Source organism: Eutrigla gurnardus (genome assembly GCF_963514095.1).
Source record: "Eutrigla gurnardus genome assembly, chromosome: 14".
Lineage (NCBI taxonomy): Eukaryota > Metazoa > Chordata > Actinopteri > Perciformes > Triglidae > Eutrigla > Eutrigla gurnardus.
The window spans coordinates 18,235,849-18,254,902 of record NC_139937.1 but is presented as its reverse complement, the minus strand read 5'-3'; the positions used below and the strand labels follow the sequence as shown (position 1 = coordinate 18,254,902).

The 19,054-nt window shown below is 43.0% G+C and overlaps 2 protein-coding genes across 2 annotated transcripts; one reads left to right on the top strand and one right to left on the bottom strand.

Moving 5' to 3' along the window:
• The first annotated feature begins 1,083 nt into the window (after positions 1-1,083).
• On the top strand, positions 1,084-4,656 carry LOC311024144 (gonadotropin-releasing hormone II receptor-like). The gene is made up of 4 exons (XM_084026425.1): positions 1,084-1,221; positions 2,287-2,824; positions 3,808-4,009; positions 4,091-4,656. The coding sequence occupies exons 2-4, from the start codon at positions 2,288-2,290 to the stop codon at positions 4,486-4,488; spliced, it is 1,137 nt and encodes a 378-aa protein (XP_083882551.1). The 5' UTR covers positions 1,084-1,221; position 2,287; the 3' UTR covers positions 4,489-4,656.
• A 3,451-nt stretch (positions 4,657-8,107) lies between these two features.
• Positions 8,108-15,604, bottom strand: LOC311024373 (immunoglobulin superfamily DCC subclass member 3-like). The gene is made up of 13 exons (XM_084026746.1): positions 15,305-15,604; positions 14,945-15,089; positions 14,531-14,661; positions 14,020-14,157; positions 13,621-13,779; positions 10,816-10,981; positions 10,457-10,707; positions 10,205-10,369; positions 9,834-10,022; positions 9,399-9,506; positions 9,188-9,311; positions 9,005-9,104; positions 8,108-8,349 (listed from the first exon to the last, which is right to left on the bottom strand). Exons 1-13 carry the CDS (start codon positions 15,534-15,536, stop codon positions 8,269-8,271), a joined length of 1,989 nt encoding a protein of 662 aa, XP_083882872.1. The 5' UTR covers positions 15,537-15,604; the 3' UTR covers positions 8,108-8,268.
• Between the last annotated feature and the right edge of the window lie 3,450 nt (positions 15,605-19,054).

Here is a 19,054-nt window from a genome sequence, read left to right as displayed (position 1 = left end):
TCCACAATCACATCAAATATATCAAATAGGCTGGATATTAGGGATGATATGATTACGGGTGGTATTCAGATTTTTAGAGTGCACAGGACTGACTTTGATAATTTAGTGTAATAAGGCTCAGTATAAAGTAAGAAGAAGAAGAAAATAAACATCTTCGACAACTTTAAGGTTTTTGAAAAGCGAGATCTTGATTTCGATTACTTTTTAGATAATTTATTAGTTTATTTTGTTTTACAGTTTCGAGCAGCCTTCAAAGACTTTACAGGACGTCATAGAAAGAGTTAAATCCTGTTAGATGCTATCTGTATTTTTAAAAAAACATTTGGATGTATTTATATTTGTACTTAAATATCTGAGAACTCGTCGTCAGAACCATGTCCTAAAGAGCTCATTAAACCCTGCTATCCTACCAGAGCACTGCTCTCTCAGAATGCAGGGTTACTTGTCTTTAGCATCTCCAAAAGTAGAACTTAGTGGCTTTCAATCAAGCTCCTGCTTATAGTGGCTGGTTCAGGTTTGCCCTGGAAGGCTCTTATGATCCTGACCCACGACAACCAACTGGCCTGAAGATGGCAGCACCATATTGTGGCTCCACTTGCCCCGCTGTGATGCTGCATACACACACACACACACACACACACACACACACACACACACACACACACACACACACACACACACACACACACACACACACAAACACACGCAAACACACATACACAGACATGCAAACACACATACACACAAACACACGGATACACACACAAAAGATTTTGATGATGGTGAGGATAATGAAGAGGATAATGATGATGCAATATTAATGAGATGATGACGTCATCATCACCTCAGCAGATCTCTATATCAGTAACAGAAGGATTTTCCAAGGTGAAAACTGAACCTGGATCAGCAGCAGAAATGCACACACACACACACACACACACACACACACACACACAAACACACACACACACACACACACACACACACACACACACACTCAGCCACATGTGAGCTCCTCCTCCCTGCACTGCAGCCTGAAGGCTTCCCTCCGCAGTTTACAGAAGCTGCTGCAGTCGACAGAAACTGAACTGATGCTGATTAGGTTCTCTTCATCAGACCTGGGTTCTTCGGGGTTCTAGGTGAGTTCCTGAATGGAGAACATGGGGAGGAGAACAAAGGAATCCAACCAGAGGAGCAGAAACATCCAGCGCTGCTGATCAGGTAAAGACACATACTTTTTTCACAATAAAAGCCTCAATGACAAACAGAACAGAACCTGAACAGTTTGGTGATCTGTAATCAATAACCAGAAGACAGGAAACAGAAACTCACCAGACTGATTTATTTATAGATAATATTGTGAATTATTGTCAAACATGCTGCATGTTTCCTTCAAGTAAAAGTATTATTTCAGCTGATTATAGATTGTATCTCTTTACCTTATTTGGGTTATTAATTTAATAAACAGAGTTAGTTTTGTGGATACATTCTCTGTTTAATTTCTTTTGTGAAAGAATTATTTTCATATTGATTTCATTGACGACAACACACACACACACACACAGGTCGGGTTACAGCACAGAGCTCCCTGCAGTTATTTTTGGAGCTGTGTGTGTGTGTGTGTGTGTGTGTGTGTGTGTGTGTGTGTGTGTGTGTGTGTGTGTGTGTGTGTGTGTCTGTGTGTGTGTGTGTGTGTGTGTGTGTGTCTGTGTGTGTGTGTGTGTGTGTGTTGTCAGTGAAATCATTATGGAGACAGTCGATCACTGTGTCAACGAGCTCTGAACAGGTGAAACACTGGTCAGTTTGAATCAGTTGCCACGGTAACCACTCAGGTTGTTTAACGAGGCTCTAATCTCTGATCTTTAATCAGCACAGACAGACAGGAAGTCTCTGTCACAATAAGAGCTGATGGACCGTTGGTTGGTAGATAACCAGGTAGACAGACAGGTATAGCCCGCTGGCGTCCAATCAGAGCTCAGCAGCTGATTCTGTTTCAATCAAACAGGAACAACTGGAGTCAGTTGCTGACAGTTTAGTTTAGTGGTTCGCAACGGGTGGGGTCTGGTCCACCGGGGGAGACGCACAATACGTTTGAGGGTCACGACACAAGAATGTTCACTTTACGAGGAATTACAAAAACCTGTAATAGCAGGTGTAGTTGTAATCCGGATTAAATGATATCTGGATAAATCTGTTGTAAATGGGATCAAAGAAGCTCCAGATTCTCCAATTAAAGCTTCAATGCCAAAGAGGTTGGAATCACAACCTTGTTCTTCTTCTCTGCAGAATGGCGGGTAACTGGTCCATCGTGAAGCTGTCATCACTGGCTCCACCCACCAACTCTGTGGCCCCGCCCCCTCCCAACACCTCCCAATTCCCCCCTCCAGACTGGGAGGCTCCCAGCTTCACCCGGGCAGCTCAGTTCCGTGTCGGAGCCACCTTTGTCCTCTTCCTGTTCGCTGCCTGCAGTAACCTCGCCCTATTGGCCAGCGTGTGGTGTGGGCGTGGCCGGCAGCTGGCGTCTCACCTGCGGCCGCTGATGTTGAGCCTGGCGTCGGCCGACCTGATGATGACGTTCGTGGTGATGCCCTTGGACGCGGTGTGGAACATGACGGTGCAGTGGTACGGAGGGGACGCACTCTGTAAGCTGCTGTGCTTCCTGAAGCTGTTCGCCATGCACGCCTCCGCCTTCATTCTGGTCGTCATCAGCCTGGACCGCCAGCACGCCATCCTGCACCCGCTGGATGCTCTGAGTGCACACCACAGGAACCGCCGCATGCTGCTGCTGGCCTGGGGCCTCAGCCTGGTGCTCGCATCACCACAGGTAACATGAGGGCCACAGGTAACACATGAGTGAGATCTGACCACTGTAACAATCCCAGCCTCTTCACTCTAACTACTGCAGAGGAATAACTCAACATTTAGAGCCCAGTTACGTTGTGTTTCAATAATGATGGAGGAAAACAAATTCAACCTCCAAGTTCAACAGCATCCTACCAGTCATACTGTGGGGATATCCATGAAGTGGAAGATTCCTTTCATTCTATTTGACATGTAAATAAAACATGTGAACTGTTTCAGCGGATGAAGCATATCTTCATCTGCTGCTGCTTTTCTTCCTCTCAGCTTTAATATTAATATTCTATATTAATATTTATGATATGATAATCTCCCGAGCTAACACTGAAGGATGAACTGAAGGTGAAGAGACTCTGATTATAAAAGAGATTCCTTATGATGGAGTGTTCAGCTGAAGTTCATCTTCACATGATAAAGAAAAATGATCATTATTGTTATAAAGGCTTCCTTCTCTGCGATCCTGGTGAAAGGTCCTCCGTCAGGTGAATGAACGTGAAATCCCTGCAGGAATGTTCTGGTTTCTGATGGAGATTAAATGTGTGAAACCTCCTGCTGTTAGCTCAGGCTAACTGCTCCCCTTGGTTTGGATAAGGAATGCAAACAACGCTTAGCTGGAAAACACGACTAAAACAAACTGTTTCACTGAATTTAACTGTGGAAACACAGTTTATGAACATATTAACATTATGCTGCAGGTGAACATGTGTTTCTGAAGAAATTACATGTGATCTTTACGTTTCTGTAATATTAATCTGCAACAGCAAACATGTTTTGAAGGCAACATATGAGATAATGTCCAACCTCTCAAAATACAGACAATGTTTCTCACTACAACTTAATTGGAAACGTAATACGTAGAATCTAAATGTTATAGTCAGGTTGCTACCTGACTATAACATTTAGATTCTACGTATTACGTGAGACTCCTCCATCTGTCTCCCTCTCCAGCTGTTCATCTTCCGGGCGATAAAAGCGGAGGCCGTGGACTTCACTCAGTGTGCGACTCACGGCAGCTTCAGCCACCGTTGGCAGGAAACCGTTTACAACATGTTCCACTTCACCACGCTGTACATCGTCCCCCTGCTGGTGATGAGCTGCTGCTACAGCCGCATCCTGCTGCACATTCACCTGCAGCACCTGAGAGACAAAGGTACCTGTAACACACCTGTCAAACAGTTGTACAACATCCTGTAAGATAGCTGTAAATGAACGTAGTCCCGCCCTCTCTCAGCAGGTGAGTCATACCTGCGTCGCAGCGGCACTGACATCATCCCCAAGGCTCGGATGAAGACTCTGAAGATGACGGTGGTCATCGTGCTGTCCTTTGTCGTGTGCTGGACCCCGTACTACCTGCTGGGAATCTGGTACTGGTTCCAGCCTGACATGCTGCACATCACACCCGAGTACGTGCACCACGGCCTTTTTGTGTTCGGGAACCTGAACACCTGCTGTGACCCCGTCATCTACGGCTTCTACACGCCCTCCTTCAGGGCCGACCTCGTCGCCTGTTGCCGCAGGACGAAGAAGAGCAACGCCTCGCCGCGATCTCCGGACCGACAGTCCGCAGGGAAAGGTCCTCACAACGGGGACCATGACAGGGACCATGCCAACAACCAGGCAGCCGACTAATACCAACCGATCCAAGGATTTCACATTCTGTGTAAACCTGAACTGGATAAGATGAAGGTGGATCACGACTCCCAGTCTGGCAGCTGGTTCTGGATTCCGTCTGGGCCCCTGGTGGACAAAAATCACTTCCTGCAGCTTTAACAGTAGCGTCTTCTCATGATTCTGTTGGAAGGAGTTAAGTTTAGTTTTACATGTGGAGTCTGCAGCAAGAAAACTGTTTTTATTGATTAAATTATTGATTTTATTTCCATATTGAATCATTTTAGCAAATGAAAATGAATCTGTTGAACAGCAACAACAGTTTTGCAGACCTTGGACGTATTACTGTGCAACTCTACTTCTTGGTCCTCTTATGTTGACTCACTATCGCCTCACCAGGTGTTAAGTGGAATTACAAGATGGGATAGGTTGGGCTAGCTGGTTAGCATACTCATGTCAGTAAGTCAGTATCACTGTCTTTGACCGAATGTCAACACTGTAACCTCTTCACATTCTGTTGATAATGTAAGCTCATTATCTCAATGTATTAAACGGAAATTCAGGATACATTCATTGCGCCTTTAAACCATTTAAAAAACAAAAATAATTAAAAATTGAATTAAATATAAAGTAAAATGTGACACAAAGAAAATGATTTGTCAATTAGCTGTTGTTGTTTTTTTTATCACCGCTGAAGTTTTGTGGAAAAAAACTGAACTTCAGAAACATTTTTGAACACAAACTTTTCATTTTAAGCTTTAAGATTTAATGTAGTTGTTTGACAGAGAAGGGGAATCTCAAAACATTTGATGAATCAATAAATAACAAGATGCCTGTTTTCTAACCCAATTCAGTTTTATTTGGTTTTCATGTGTCGAAACATCAGAACGATAACAGACGGTGAAACATTCGGAAATCACAAAAGAGGAGTTCACATACTGAAACTCGACAACATGAAGTTTGGTACTTTGAGGATGTTAACAACCAAACTTTGTACAAAAACTTAATTGTTCAGGTTGAACTCTTTTTTAATTTCCTGTATCATCTGTTCAGTTTAAAAAGCATTTTAAAGCTTTGGGATGCTTTTCAATTTTTAAATGACACATTAATGAAAATAAAAGGGTTTGAGAGAAAGGAAATCAGAAACATTAAAGCATCACTTTTCTCATTGGTTCTAGCATTCAGTCTCTACAATCTCTACATTTTAAATTTCTAAATTGTGACAACAAGTGGAGGAAGTCTGAATTCAAACAAATAATCAGGTTTTACATAAAATATCACTGGGCATCTGTGTAGAATATGGCTTACAAATCACATGTATGGCTTATTATTAAATATGGCTAATTCGTGACTGGACCTTCAACTGAAAACACAACATTTCTCAAATTTACAATTTTCAAATCATTCAACTAACAAAAAGAATCAGTAAATGTCAAACAACAGAAAAATTAGGTAAAATGGTAATAATCATAATATTATTAGCAATAATAGTAAAAAACGGAATTCTCTTCTTCAAAAGTTATCATTTTGGCAGAATTTCCTCTCCACCACCAAAACGGCAGCAACGGAAAAATAAGAACTGAAATAAGAAAGTTCTAGAAAAAGAACAGCCAACATTATTTTTATAAACATTTTAGTTTGTTTTTTTATATCTATAGAAACACTCTGACCCGACAGTGACGTTTCACCTTTGACCCCAAAGTGAACTGCTCAATGGGATTCAACAGAACTCGACATGTCCCGATGGTCTCAGGCTCTCGGGGTCTCAGAGTACACTGTCAGTATCAGTATCAGAAACAGAGGCTGTAAAGACAACCAAACTGAACACACAGACGGTCTGCGGCTCAAAACACAAAGAACTGAGGTAATATTCCAAAGATATTATGGAGCTTTTGGTCAAAGTTTATCATTCAGTTATTTGGCTATTTTAAACTCATCCTGACACGTGGAGCTCTTTGTGTTACAATATATGAAAATATATATTCACTTCTGCTTTTTTGTTTATCTGAAATACAAAATGTGAAAGTGGGTATTTCTTTTGGTTACGTTTGTTCTTCGACTCTGGAAACGAGACGCAGAGTGAAAACATACAGTTTGAACAGAAAACGGTGAAAAACTATCTTTTTTTTTTATATCTTTGGACGTCGTTCAGCTTGTTTTTGAAGAATATTTGGAAGTTTAGCTGAAACTCTACAGAAAGCTGTTTTTTTTCATCTACGAGAACGTTTAGAAATTACTTCCAGACATTATTTGACGTTATAGGTCAATTTAAACATGGCTGGCGAGGCTGCACACACCTGGTGACAGGAAGTGGCTGCCTCCACAAAAATAATACATCAAAACTTTCATTCCTCAAAATTCGGGCAGAAAAGGTGTCCCGCACTGAGACGTCCACAGTGTCCAAACTTTCCTGGTTCACCGGTTTGTCGACTGAAGCTGAACTCCTCAATGTTTCTTCTCAGGTGGAAGTGAGACATCTGCAAAGGAGGAGGGGTCTCGATGACGACCAGAACACTTCCATTGTTTACAGACCTCAGTTAATCCAGCAATCAAATGTCTCGTCTGGAGCTCATCTTCTAACATCTCCAGTGACCTTCAGGGTCCAAACGGTTCAGCAGATCATTGACTGACAGTGGAGGACCTGGATCAGGTTTTTGGACTGTTGAAGGCCTGACCTTTGTAGTGGTCCCTCAGACTTTGGGGAAGCTGAGAACTTGGGAAGTGGATGCACTCTAACCTACAACTTTTAGAAGGTTTATGGACTTTAAATATTCTGGACTTCTGGAGCAGTTTGTTGGACATTAAAGAAACTCCATTACTAGAAACTCTATTATTAACTCTGTTACTCAGATGTAGAGTTGGGTCCTCAGAAGTTAAAATCTGAAACAGGTCTTTGGGCCTGGGAAGCATCACTGGAGGAAGCTGCTGGAGTCAGACAGGAAGTCACGAGTCAAACAAGCACAAGGTCATAGCTTCTCTGGTTTCCCTCCGCCAGCTTGTCTTTGAGGCTTTGTCGTTGGAGGGTTCAGGCGAGCAACATTCAAACAGTTTCTGGGTGACACAGGCCATTGGCATTGGTAAAAAAAAATGGTAGAAAAAGGCTAGGCGGCCTCAGAGGAGGCTTTTGGTTTTGAGGTAGGTTAGCTTGACCAGCAGCCGGGGACGGTTGCCTGTATTTCAGGCATTTGGTGTTGAGCACAAGGTAGCTCTCTTTGGAGGTAAAGAGTTAGGTGGGGGAGTCAGAGGAGGGAGGGAGGAAGGGAGGGAGGGACGGAGGGAGGGAGGAGAACAACCAGCTGACTGTTGGCTTCCTCTACATCCTGACCTGAGGCGAACTTGGTGAGACAAACAAACATTAAAAGGCTAAAGCAGTGCAGAGGAGAGACTTCTACTGTCACCTGCTGACCAGAGAAATAATACATCCCTTTGGCTCTGGGCCTCAGAGGACCAGCTAACAACACTGAACCCCTCTGAGGACCCGGACTCTGGGCAGACTGGTGGAAGGCCTCATCGTCTTAGGAAACTTGGCACCGACGGTGGCAAACTGAAAATGACCCCAAACTGAAGAAAAAAGCTTTTGGTTTCAACAGGAAAAAGCCGGTGTCATGTGATCACTGGCTTCAAGTTTCTCATCCTCTCGTATCTCAATAATTTCAAAGATAAACTCTAATCTCAGTCATTCATAAAGGCTGGAGTGGCTGTAAGGCTGTCAGGAGGAGAGGAGGCGAACACAATCTGGAGTTCAGGAGGAGGAGCAAGGAGAGGAGGAGGAGGAGGAGGAGAAGCAGTGGGTGTGGTGTTTTATCTGGGGCCTGTGCTGGGTTGAACAGGTGTAGGTGGTTCAACCATGACCATCACTGGAGGAGGGGCGGAGTCACATCTCTGTGGGCGAAGCAGACAAAAAAAAAATATTAGAAAAAAATACTATGTCATGCCATGTTGGGTGTACATTTTTATATCAAATTCCTTTAAAGAAAATTACAACAAAATAATTGTTAGATGTGTAAATCTATATATTTCCATTTGGTTGGAAGCCCAGGCCTCGACCACTCAGGTATGAACCTCTGACTTTCTCCATTTTTTCTGCATCCGCTTCCCTTCTAGCAGGTAGAATACATGATTTGGTGGTGGGAGGAAAGTGGAGGAAAACCCATGTGAAGACGTGATAATTAAGAATAACTGGGACTACAGCATCAGCATGTAGGTCTTATCATCATGGAAACACTGCGGTTGTCATAGATACCTGGGTAGGTGACAGGTCCTAATGGGAGGTAGGTGTCAATAAAACCCTCATTAAAACTACCACGCCAGAGGTTTTTTTTTTTTTTTCTCACTTTCTTTCTCACCAGTTTTGTCCGGTCCTCACTTTTGGGACAGACCTTCAGATGTCTGAGGGTTCAGACCTGGTATAAGACTCAGGTTCAGGTTCAGTTAAAAGAGTTAGTCCTTTAATTAGATGGAGGTTAGATGTGAGGGAAGGCATGATGTCAGTGAGGGTCCTCACAAGTATAGAAGTACAACGCTGTGTGGGTGTTACCTGGCTCAGCTCGATGCTCTCAGACGTGTGACCTTTAGCACCTCTGACAGCGTTGAGAGTGGGCGGAGTCTCCCAGCTCGGTGACTTCCTGCAGAAGAAACTGAACCCCGACACAGAGTGAGCATGGTGACGTCATCGGGTGGCGATGATGATGGCGATGATGGTGAATGATGAAGGTCTTACCTGCGTCTGTATCCCAGCAGGACGAGGAGCAGGCAGCAAAGGATGCAGGCGAGGCCGCTGTGAACGCCGACCAGCAGAGTGGACATGGAGCCGTGAGAGTGATCACAGTTACAGCTTGGGCCAGCTGATGGAAACAACGCACATTCAGTTAACCCGGCTCCATTGGTTCCAGAGGTCACAGAGAGGTCAGAGGTCACATTGATGTCCCTACCTCCTTCAGTGTTTCCTCCGTCAGCCAGAGACACGAGGCGGCGGTTGGCTGGACCGTCTCCATTCCCGTTAAACGGCACCAGTACGATCTCATAAACGGCTGCCGGCTCTGCAGGAAGAAGAACAGTTAAACACAGGAAACCTAGCTAGCTAGCACACTCATAGCTTGTTGATATCAGCTAAATGTTAGCATAATTATGTAAGCTGTTAAGGTAGCCAATGTTCTGACAGCTAAATGTTGAGGTACAGCGCCTTGTAGTAGTTCATTGGTCAGAAATATAGAAAGTAGACTTTTGTCAGTTAGCTTAGGAGCTAATTGTTTGACTGAAAGCACCTCTAAAGTCCTGTTTACTGAACTAGCTGACTGCAGGCCTGGTGGGATAACTAGCTTACAGGCTAACTAGGTGTTCATTGTTGTACTGTTCCTTTCACTGACCCAGGTGGGAGATGGTGTGGGTGTTGATGTGTGCTGGGAAGGTCTCCTGCCCCTGGACGCCTGGGCTGGAAACTTTGTGGTACTCCAGTCTGAAGCCCTCCAGCTTCCCCGGCTTACTAGGCAGCTCCCAGTAAACCTGCATGGCCGTCTGGTTCAGGACCTTCGTGAAGAAACTGCAAGAACTGGGAACTGAGGGACAGAAAGAGATGTGGTTCCATTAGCATTTCCATGAAGAAAAAACATTGTTACAATATGATGGGTGTGATCTAAAAGGATTAAAAAAAGTGTTTTTCAATTCAACTCTATTAAAGGTGGACAGTGTTTATGGTGGACAGTAATTAAGGTGGACAGTGTTTTTAAGGTGGACCTACCGCCGCCCTGTGTGGTAGCGGTTATGGTGCTGGACTGCTGGCTTCCTCCCATTGCAGAGTAGGCCTTCAGGTAGATGGAGTAAGTGGTGGCTGCCTCTAGGTTGTTGAAGTCGTGCCTGAAGGTGGTCTTACTGACGGCCTCCTGCAGCTCTGCACTGTCTGGTTCTGATGAGGTCACGGGTCAGAGGTTAGAAATCAGAGGGGAGATGGGATATGAAATGTAGGTTACATGATCTCCTCTCGGTCCCTTACCCCCCAGTCGCCTGATGTGCAGGACGTATCCTATAATCTGCTGGCTGATGTGCTCCGTCGGCTGTTCCCAGACCAGCTGCAGGCTGCTGGAGCTGAGGGTCGTTGCCTGGAGGCCAGTGGGGGCCTCAGGCAGCTCGGGGCCCTGGCTGATGGCGAGGCGGGCGCTGGCCTGGTTGGTGCCGGCGCTGTTCTCTGCGATGCACTGGTAGATGGCCTCGTCCTCGGGTGCGATACGGGTGATGGCCAGAGTCCTGAAGCGTGACACGGAGCAGACCAGGTTTGATTATCTGTGTGTGTGTGTGTGTGTGTGTGTGTGTGTGTGTGTGTGTGTGTGTGTGTGTGTGTGTTGTTTTTCTTACGTGTTTCCGTTGGTGAGTTTGACGTTGCCAGTGGGAGCCAGCAGCTTTCCGTTCTTCAGCCAGATGAGGTGCGGCTCCGGAGCACCAGATGCTGTGCAGCTGAAGACAGCGCTGCCCCCTGCTGGTCTGGAGATGGACTGAGGCCACTGCACGAACTCTGGAGGCGCTGCAGACACACAGGAGGAGGAGGATCATCATTATTATCATGATCATCATTCATGTTCCTGAATGTTCATTTTCAAAATAAAAATGTTCTCTAAATATTTATAAATATGTTAAAAGGTTCTCAAATATTCCTATATGTTTAAATGTTCATTAAAATTATTGAAAGTATGTTAATATCCCTAAATATTGAAATGTTTATACATATTTTTCTCTAATATCTGTTAAAAAAATGATATATATAAAATGACTTAATTACTATAAAGGCCCAAAAATAAAAGTTATTTCTCCAGTAATCTCTTCGGATGTTTGTTTATTATTTCATGGGCTGAACACAGAAGAAAATGTTGAAATAATGAAAACACTGTGTGAACTTGAACGTGTCTTTGTGTTTGAACACCACTATGATCTCTGACCCCTCTCCAGCAGACAGGCAGGTGCTGTCTCGGGTCCGACCAGTCCGTCTCCACGGTAACGGGAAGACCATATACACATATTGTGTCTCTGTCACCCCAAATAACCTTGTGAAGGACCGCCCTCTTCTACTCTGCATACAGGGGTCAGGGGTTGACATTAGCAGATGAGGTTGATTTGTGGGGGTGACGACATCCTTTCACACACTGTCTGACTCAAGTTCAAGAGCAAAACACACAGTTTGAGTTTCTCACCAAACAAATGGTTTCTGTTTTAATTTAATGTGGAACGATAAAACTAGAAAAACAAACAAACATGTAATTCAAGACACGACAAATAATATTTCAATGATAACTTTCTTGAAATGATTTGAATCTCTTTTTGTTGATTATTTGTCACTTTATTCTCTTAGCATGTTGAATTATGTCATTTATTAGAGTTAGTTAAGTGAAAGTTGTTCTGGTTCTTCAATATTCCTATATATTGAAATGTTTATAAGCATTTCACTACTATTTAAATGTTGATAAATATTTATAAATGGTGTTGATATTTGTGTGACAGACGGAGTTTCTGAGTGAATAAAGTCCTCATTGTGAAGTGGAACTCTTCACATGCTAATAATTATTCTAATGAAGCTCTCAGTGTGGGAAATACACACACACAATGAGCCTGTGACCTCTGACCCCCGCACCCAACCCCCCCCACCCCGTCTGTCTGTGGGCAGCAGCAGATGAAACAAACACACCCAGAAATAGAGTTTGTGTTTATATGCAGCTGAAAATATCTGATAATAAGTTAATGTTTCTGTCATTGACCATCATCTGCTTCCTGTTTCCTGCTTCCTTTCACAATAAAACAAATCTCCTCAGGTTGAAACATCTTTTAAAACCATGATGGACTCGTGTGAATTATTTAATTTCAAGAATTCAGATCAGCGTTTAGATGGAGGGGGACTGGAGAGTGCTGGAGCCCCAGAGGAGGCCTGAACCTGAACCTGAACCTGATCCAGAGGAGGAGGAGGATAATTTACTGCTGAAGGCTGCTGTGATGGAGGTCAGAGGTGATTCTTCACTGACTCTAATTATTCTTCTCAGACTTATTCTTCTGCTCAACACTGAGGATCTGCACCATTTCAATAGAAATGTTATCAAAGGTTTCTTTTTGTTTCTAAAGGTTTCTAAATAATAGTTTTATAGTAAACATATCAATGTCTATAAAGGTTGTTAAATGTTCCTGAATGTTCCAAATATGTGTAATATGATGATACATTGTTACCCAGAGAACATTTAAAAATTAAAAAATGAATCAAAAGAGAAATAATGTCTCTGACTTCTTATGTGAGCCATGCCTTTTCAAACCTGCTGACAGACACAACTAGCCTACATGTTTTGTTGTTTTTGTTGTTATTATTCTAATTGTGTAATTATGTAGTTATTTATTATATTTCGTTGTATTATGTTAAGATGGTTTGTTTTACAACATTAATAAAGCTCTGTTTTTATTTTAAATCTGCAGGCTTAGACATTTTCTCATTATTATTTTAAGTTTTTACATACAAAAATACGTTTTCTTTTTTTGTCAAACAATAATCAAATTGTTATTATTCTTGTTGTTGCTATTGTGGTTGTTATTCCTATTATTACTATCAATTGTAGTAACATTAGGATTTTCTTGTTTTCTCTCTTTGTCCTCCACTGAAGCTGGAGGTCTTTGTCTACTGACCCCTTCACTGAGAGGGGGAGGGGGAGGGCAGAGGTCAAAGGTTGGTGTCTTCATGTGACACGCTCGATATGATGAGTTCAAGTTCATCAGTCAAACAGACTCTGCAGGAAAGGTTTTTCACAATAAAAGCATGCTGCTACTGAAAGAATCATGAACGGTGGTGGAACCAGTATGTTATATATTTCATAAAGCATGAGCGTCATGCTTTATGTTATACTTTATTATGTCATATATAGTTGTTGATGTTCTCTCGATATTCACGTACCTTCTTTAGCAATAAATCATTCATCATCAGAATTTCCTTTTAAATATGATGATAAAAATAACTTAAAGGTGATTTTTATGAGAAAACGAAACAAAAAAAACTGCTCGTTGATTGTTTCTGAAGATGGAGAAACACGTTAAAGTTGCATTATTTTCTATATTCATGAGGACAGCTGTGCTTTGCTATATAGTAAAGTGACAGAGACAAAGTATTATGAATTATTATGAAGTATTATGAAGTACCTTGTACTACGAGGCGTCCGAGTGCAGTCCTTCTGGATCTACTTCCTGGTCTGTTTGCTGAACACACGTAAACTCCTGAATGCTTCAGCGTCGCGTCGGAGATCATCAGGTTACCTGTCCCCAACACCTGGATGCCCTCCACGCCGATGGACCGGCCATCTGACACACGGACACAGGGATATCATGTTACCTTGGTTACCACTTTAACCACGTTCTCAGTTCTCATTGATTTTGTCTCTCCAAGATTTGTAACGTTACGTTGGGAGATTATTGATATTAATAGGATTAAAATCAATACCAACACACGTTTGTCGGTATTTGAAGCATTGATAGTGAGAACAGGTTGTCAGTAACTGAAAAGTGAAGCTTTATTTTAAGGAAGTCTGGTGTTTTGGTTACCGAGGCGACTCCAGGACACGATGGGCCTGGGGTTTCCTGTGGCGATGCACTCCAATACGGCGGTCTGGTGGACGTTGATCGTGAGGTTCTGGGGACCGGACAGGATGACGGGCTCTCGGTAGATCCTGGATGCTGCAACTGTGCCGGAAACCAGAAAACATCATCAGCAACACGCATGGAGACGGACATAGTCATGAAGGTGACGGGTACATCTACGCTGGTTTGAACCACGACCCCTCCAGTTAGCATGGCAAAGTGTCTTTGGGAGGGATTAGATTGCCCTGAAGACTGCACCATTGTGTGAATGAGTGTGAGGTAGATTAGATCCTGAAGGGCAGTTGGCACGTTGTATGGCAGCCTCTGCCATCATGAGTGTGTGTGAATGTGAACATGACTTTAAAACGCTTCCAATGGTGGAAAAAGACTAGAAAAGAGACACGTAGCATTCACTGTGGGGTTATTCCGCCCTCAGCTTCACTGTGGTCCGGCTTTGACCTCAGTCTGGACTTACCGGTGACAGTCAGCTGGGCCTCGTGGCTGTATCGAGTGTTGGCGATGTTGGTGGCAACGCAGCGGAACAAACCGCTGTCTGTTCGCCGAAGGCCGGTGATCTGCAGCACACCGTTGGGCAGCAGAGTGTACCTGAACCACAAAGTACAAGATTATTAGACATTAAGTACATGTTAATTATATGTTCAGTTCATGTATTAAGTACAAATTAAATACATTAGGTATTAGGCTAATTATATATTAAGTTCATATATTAAATACAATTTAAATGGCCATTACATGTCAATTATACATAAAGTACATGCTAATTATATATTAAGTACATATATTAAATACAATTTAAATGGACATTAAGCACATGTTAATTATACATGAAGCACATGCTAATTATATATTAAGTTAATATATTAGGTACCTGGGGTCCTCTATGCTGAGTGGGCGTCCGTCTCTCTGCCAGGTGATGTTGGCTTCTGGGATCCCGTTTACCTGACATGTGAGTCTGGCTACGCCCCCTTCATTCACCGCCACAGACTCTGGGTGGGACAGGAACTTGGAAAGGGCTGGGTTGGGGGGAGATGGCAAGTTCAATTATGAATACATGCTCTCTGTATTATGTTTTCTCATGTTCTTTATGTGTTTTTTGTGTTTTTAGATTAGTTTTTAGCAGTGATCCACAATACAAAATCAAGAGTTTAGTGGAATGTTGTGATGCTTTCGTTTTTGCTCCTCTGTATGTTATTAACATGTTCTGTTCCCTAGAGGTCACGTGACTCACTTGCGAGCTGAACCCGGGCCTTGCGGCTGATCAGCATGCCGTAGCGGTTCTGAGCCGCGCAGTCATACTCGCCGGCGTCCGTCTCGTTGCTCTCCCGTCTCTTCGAGAAGTTCTTTATGAGCAGCGTGCCGTTACCGAGCACCGCCGCCTTGACGCCCGTCTCCACAGGGACACCGTTCCGTCTCCAGGTGATGGAGATAGGCCCCTCCCCCTCCACCTGACAGTCCAGCATCAGGGGGCGGTCCCTCGCTGCAATGACATCACTGGGCTCTGTAAGGAAGGCCAGCTCCGAGGCTCCACCCACACCTGCGGAGGAGGAGGCCAAGAGAGAGAAACACATCAGTGACCTCACTCTCTCACGTTGGTGATTCAATTCAATGTAACGTAAAGTGATGGATAAAGATGAGTCTGACGGGCGAGTGGATCACAGGTGAGTTCAGGTGTTTCTGGACTGAGATAAACAGTAATCAATAAATGTGTTTGAAATAGTAAGTAATTCAACTGTGAGATTAATATCAGCTGTTTGAAACAGAAATACTGAAAAAATGTCTTCATTTACTGGTGTATTTATTCCATATTATTTATTATTTTATTTTATTTAAGTCATTAAATCAGTCATAAAATAGTTTGTGTAACTACAGTTTCTGATACATTTTATCAGAAAGTTTTGATTTGTTTTAACATCAAAATTTAAAAGAAACAGAAAATACTCACTGATAGTTGGATGATGATGATGATGATGATGATGATGATGATGATGATGATGATGATGATGATGATGATGATGATGATGATGAAGCTGTTGATGAGCAATAACACAAATTATAATTATTTGATTTGATTTTAAAATTTAAAAATGATTTGATAAAGCGATTATTCATAATTATTGGTTTAACTTTACTAGCTGGAGGAGTCAGGACCAGAATCAAAAGGAGTCAGGAACAGGCAGGACCAGAGTCAGGACCAGAGTCAGGACCAGACCCCATGTGACTGAGTAATAAAGTCCTGCACCAGGAAAGTTTTTGACTCAAGTTGAAGATGAAGATGTTTCTGTGTTTAAAGAAACTAAATGTTTGATTAACATTTAATTGTACTATGAAACTTGAAATCCCCTTTGAAATCTGGTCCTGACCCCAGCTGGTCTTTCAGATGAAGCTGTGGGAGGAGAAACGAGACGACGGTCGGCAGCAGGATTCACCGTGACGTCTGGACCCTCTGTCACCCATAAACCTCCCCCACCCTCCCCCTTGTATAGCATTAATGACAACAATAATGACTCAAGTGAGGAACCAGACACAACAGACCCCCATTGTACCCCCCAAAACACCACAAACACACTGAATCGGCCCCCGGCCTGCAGCTGCTCAACTTCAGCTCGACTCGACCAACTTTACACCTTTTCTGTTTCCTGTTTTGCAGTTATTCCTGCCCAAGTTCAGGTCAACTTCAACTTTATTGGACGTCTATGACTATATGTCTATATGTCTATATGTCTTTATATCTATATGTCTATATGTCTTTATATCTATATGTCTATATGTCTTTATATCTATATGTCTATATGTGATACAGAGACCTTGAATTAAACATCTCTGAGTTTCCAGTTTGACTCGTCTCTAAATATAAATATAATATAAACGTGTTTCTTTATTCTTCTGCTGAGAAGACATGATGACAGGGACATGGGGACCGACAGACAGATACACGGACAGAGACATGAGGAGAGACAGACATGAGTAAATAGATAGGGGACAGAGACATGAAGACAGACAGACAGACATGAGGAAAGAGACATGGGGACAGAGACATGAGGAGAGACAGACATGGGGACAGAGACATGAGGACAGAGACATGAAGACAGACAGACCGACATGAGGACAGAGACATGAGGACGGAGACATGGGGACTGACGGACCGACATGAGGACATCATGTTTCGGATCAGCTGATGATGAATCTTTCATCGTTCTGTGTGAACTGAACTCGTGTCTCTGACTCCACGTTCAGGATTAAACCAACCCGCCTCCCATCTGGGTCCTCATTATACTGGGGGAGGGGGGGTCATTTAAAACACTGGAGCAGACAGACCTCCGCCCCCCCCCACAACCTGACCCCCAAATCCCCTAAAATATCCCTCACACCCTGCAGACGGTGACCTCAGTCCTGCAGGTCATGAGAGTCTCGGTTCAGATCTGAAATTGTGCCCCCCCCCCCAAAACCCCCAAAACCCCCAAAACCCCCAACCCCATTCTCTATTGTGGTCGTCTGAATTTGACCATGAACTTCATCGGTTTTCATCCAAGCCCCCCAACTATACACGCACACACACATACACACACACACACACACACACACACACACACACACACACACACACACACACACACACACACAGCAGGACTGATGTCTCTCAATTGGTTTTCATTGTCTAATTAGAGCCAATTAAGAAACTGCTGAGTCACTTCCTGATACATAATAATAATAACGAGAACCACAGAACTGGAAGACAAGAACACAAGAATTAGAAGCCCAGAACTAGAACACTAGAACTGGAACCCCAGAACTAGAAGACAAGAAGCAGAAAACCAGAACAAGAACTCCAGAACCAGAATACCAGAACCAGTATTGTCCTGGTCCTCCTGACGTTCTGCTGCTGTGACTTCCTGTTTTATGATTCTATAGAAACGTGTGACTGTCGTCTCTCTGGACTGTTTCAGTACAAACTTTTTTGGGGACTTGAGATTCAGGCTCATTTTTCTCCTGTTGAGGTGCCTTTTTTCAACGAGGGACTCAGTCGGTGCCCTGAGTTTATCTGACAGCTACTCAGCATGTTAAAAATGCAGAAGAAGACAAATGTCTGCAGGAGAATCAGAAACAATTAAACTGGATTCTATTAACCTGGTTTCTCTTGTTTTCAGAGAAGAAAACGTTGCAAACAGAAATTAAGATCAGACAGACGGCAGCAGGGAACTCTGGGTAATGTCGCTGCAAACAGATAAGTTCAGTTCTTGATTTGTTAAATCAAGTTATTTGGATGAGCTGAAGCTGCCTCAAGTTCCCAAGGAACCATATAAGGCTCATCCTGTCATCCTTCTATATCTGTGAGGACCAACTTTAACTGAACCCAGGGTGCATTAAACCCTCAGACAGGTCAATGAAGGCATCAGGACCAGACAGTCCTGTGTGTTAAAGGGTTAACACACTCTTTTAAATTCTACTTTTTTGTTAAAAGAAATTAAGTTATTAACTACGATTCAATTATTATCATTCAAACTTGGACTAGTCCTTACAAGAATAAGAGACTGACACATTAGAGCGCACACACAAACACAGTGAAGTGGCTCCTCTTTGTAACTTGATTTCAGCTCAAGTTCAAGAGCAAAGCACACACACACACACACACACACACACACACACACACACACACACACACACACACACACACACACACACACGCACACACACACACACACACACACACACACACACACACACACACACACACACACACACACACTGGCCATCTCTATGAAAATGAGGCTGATGAATATTCAGAGTGAGTGTCTTCTTCTTCACAACAAAACCCATAGAAAACTCATAGAAAACAACAAATAATACAAAAATAGAAGAAAGTAATTCAATGGTTCATGTGTTTAACATTAATAATCATTTATATTGGTTCACACATGTTTTCACTAACATTAACTTCCTCTCTTTTATCAGTAATCTGCAGGCTTAGAAACTATATATA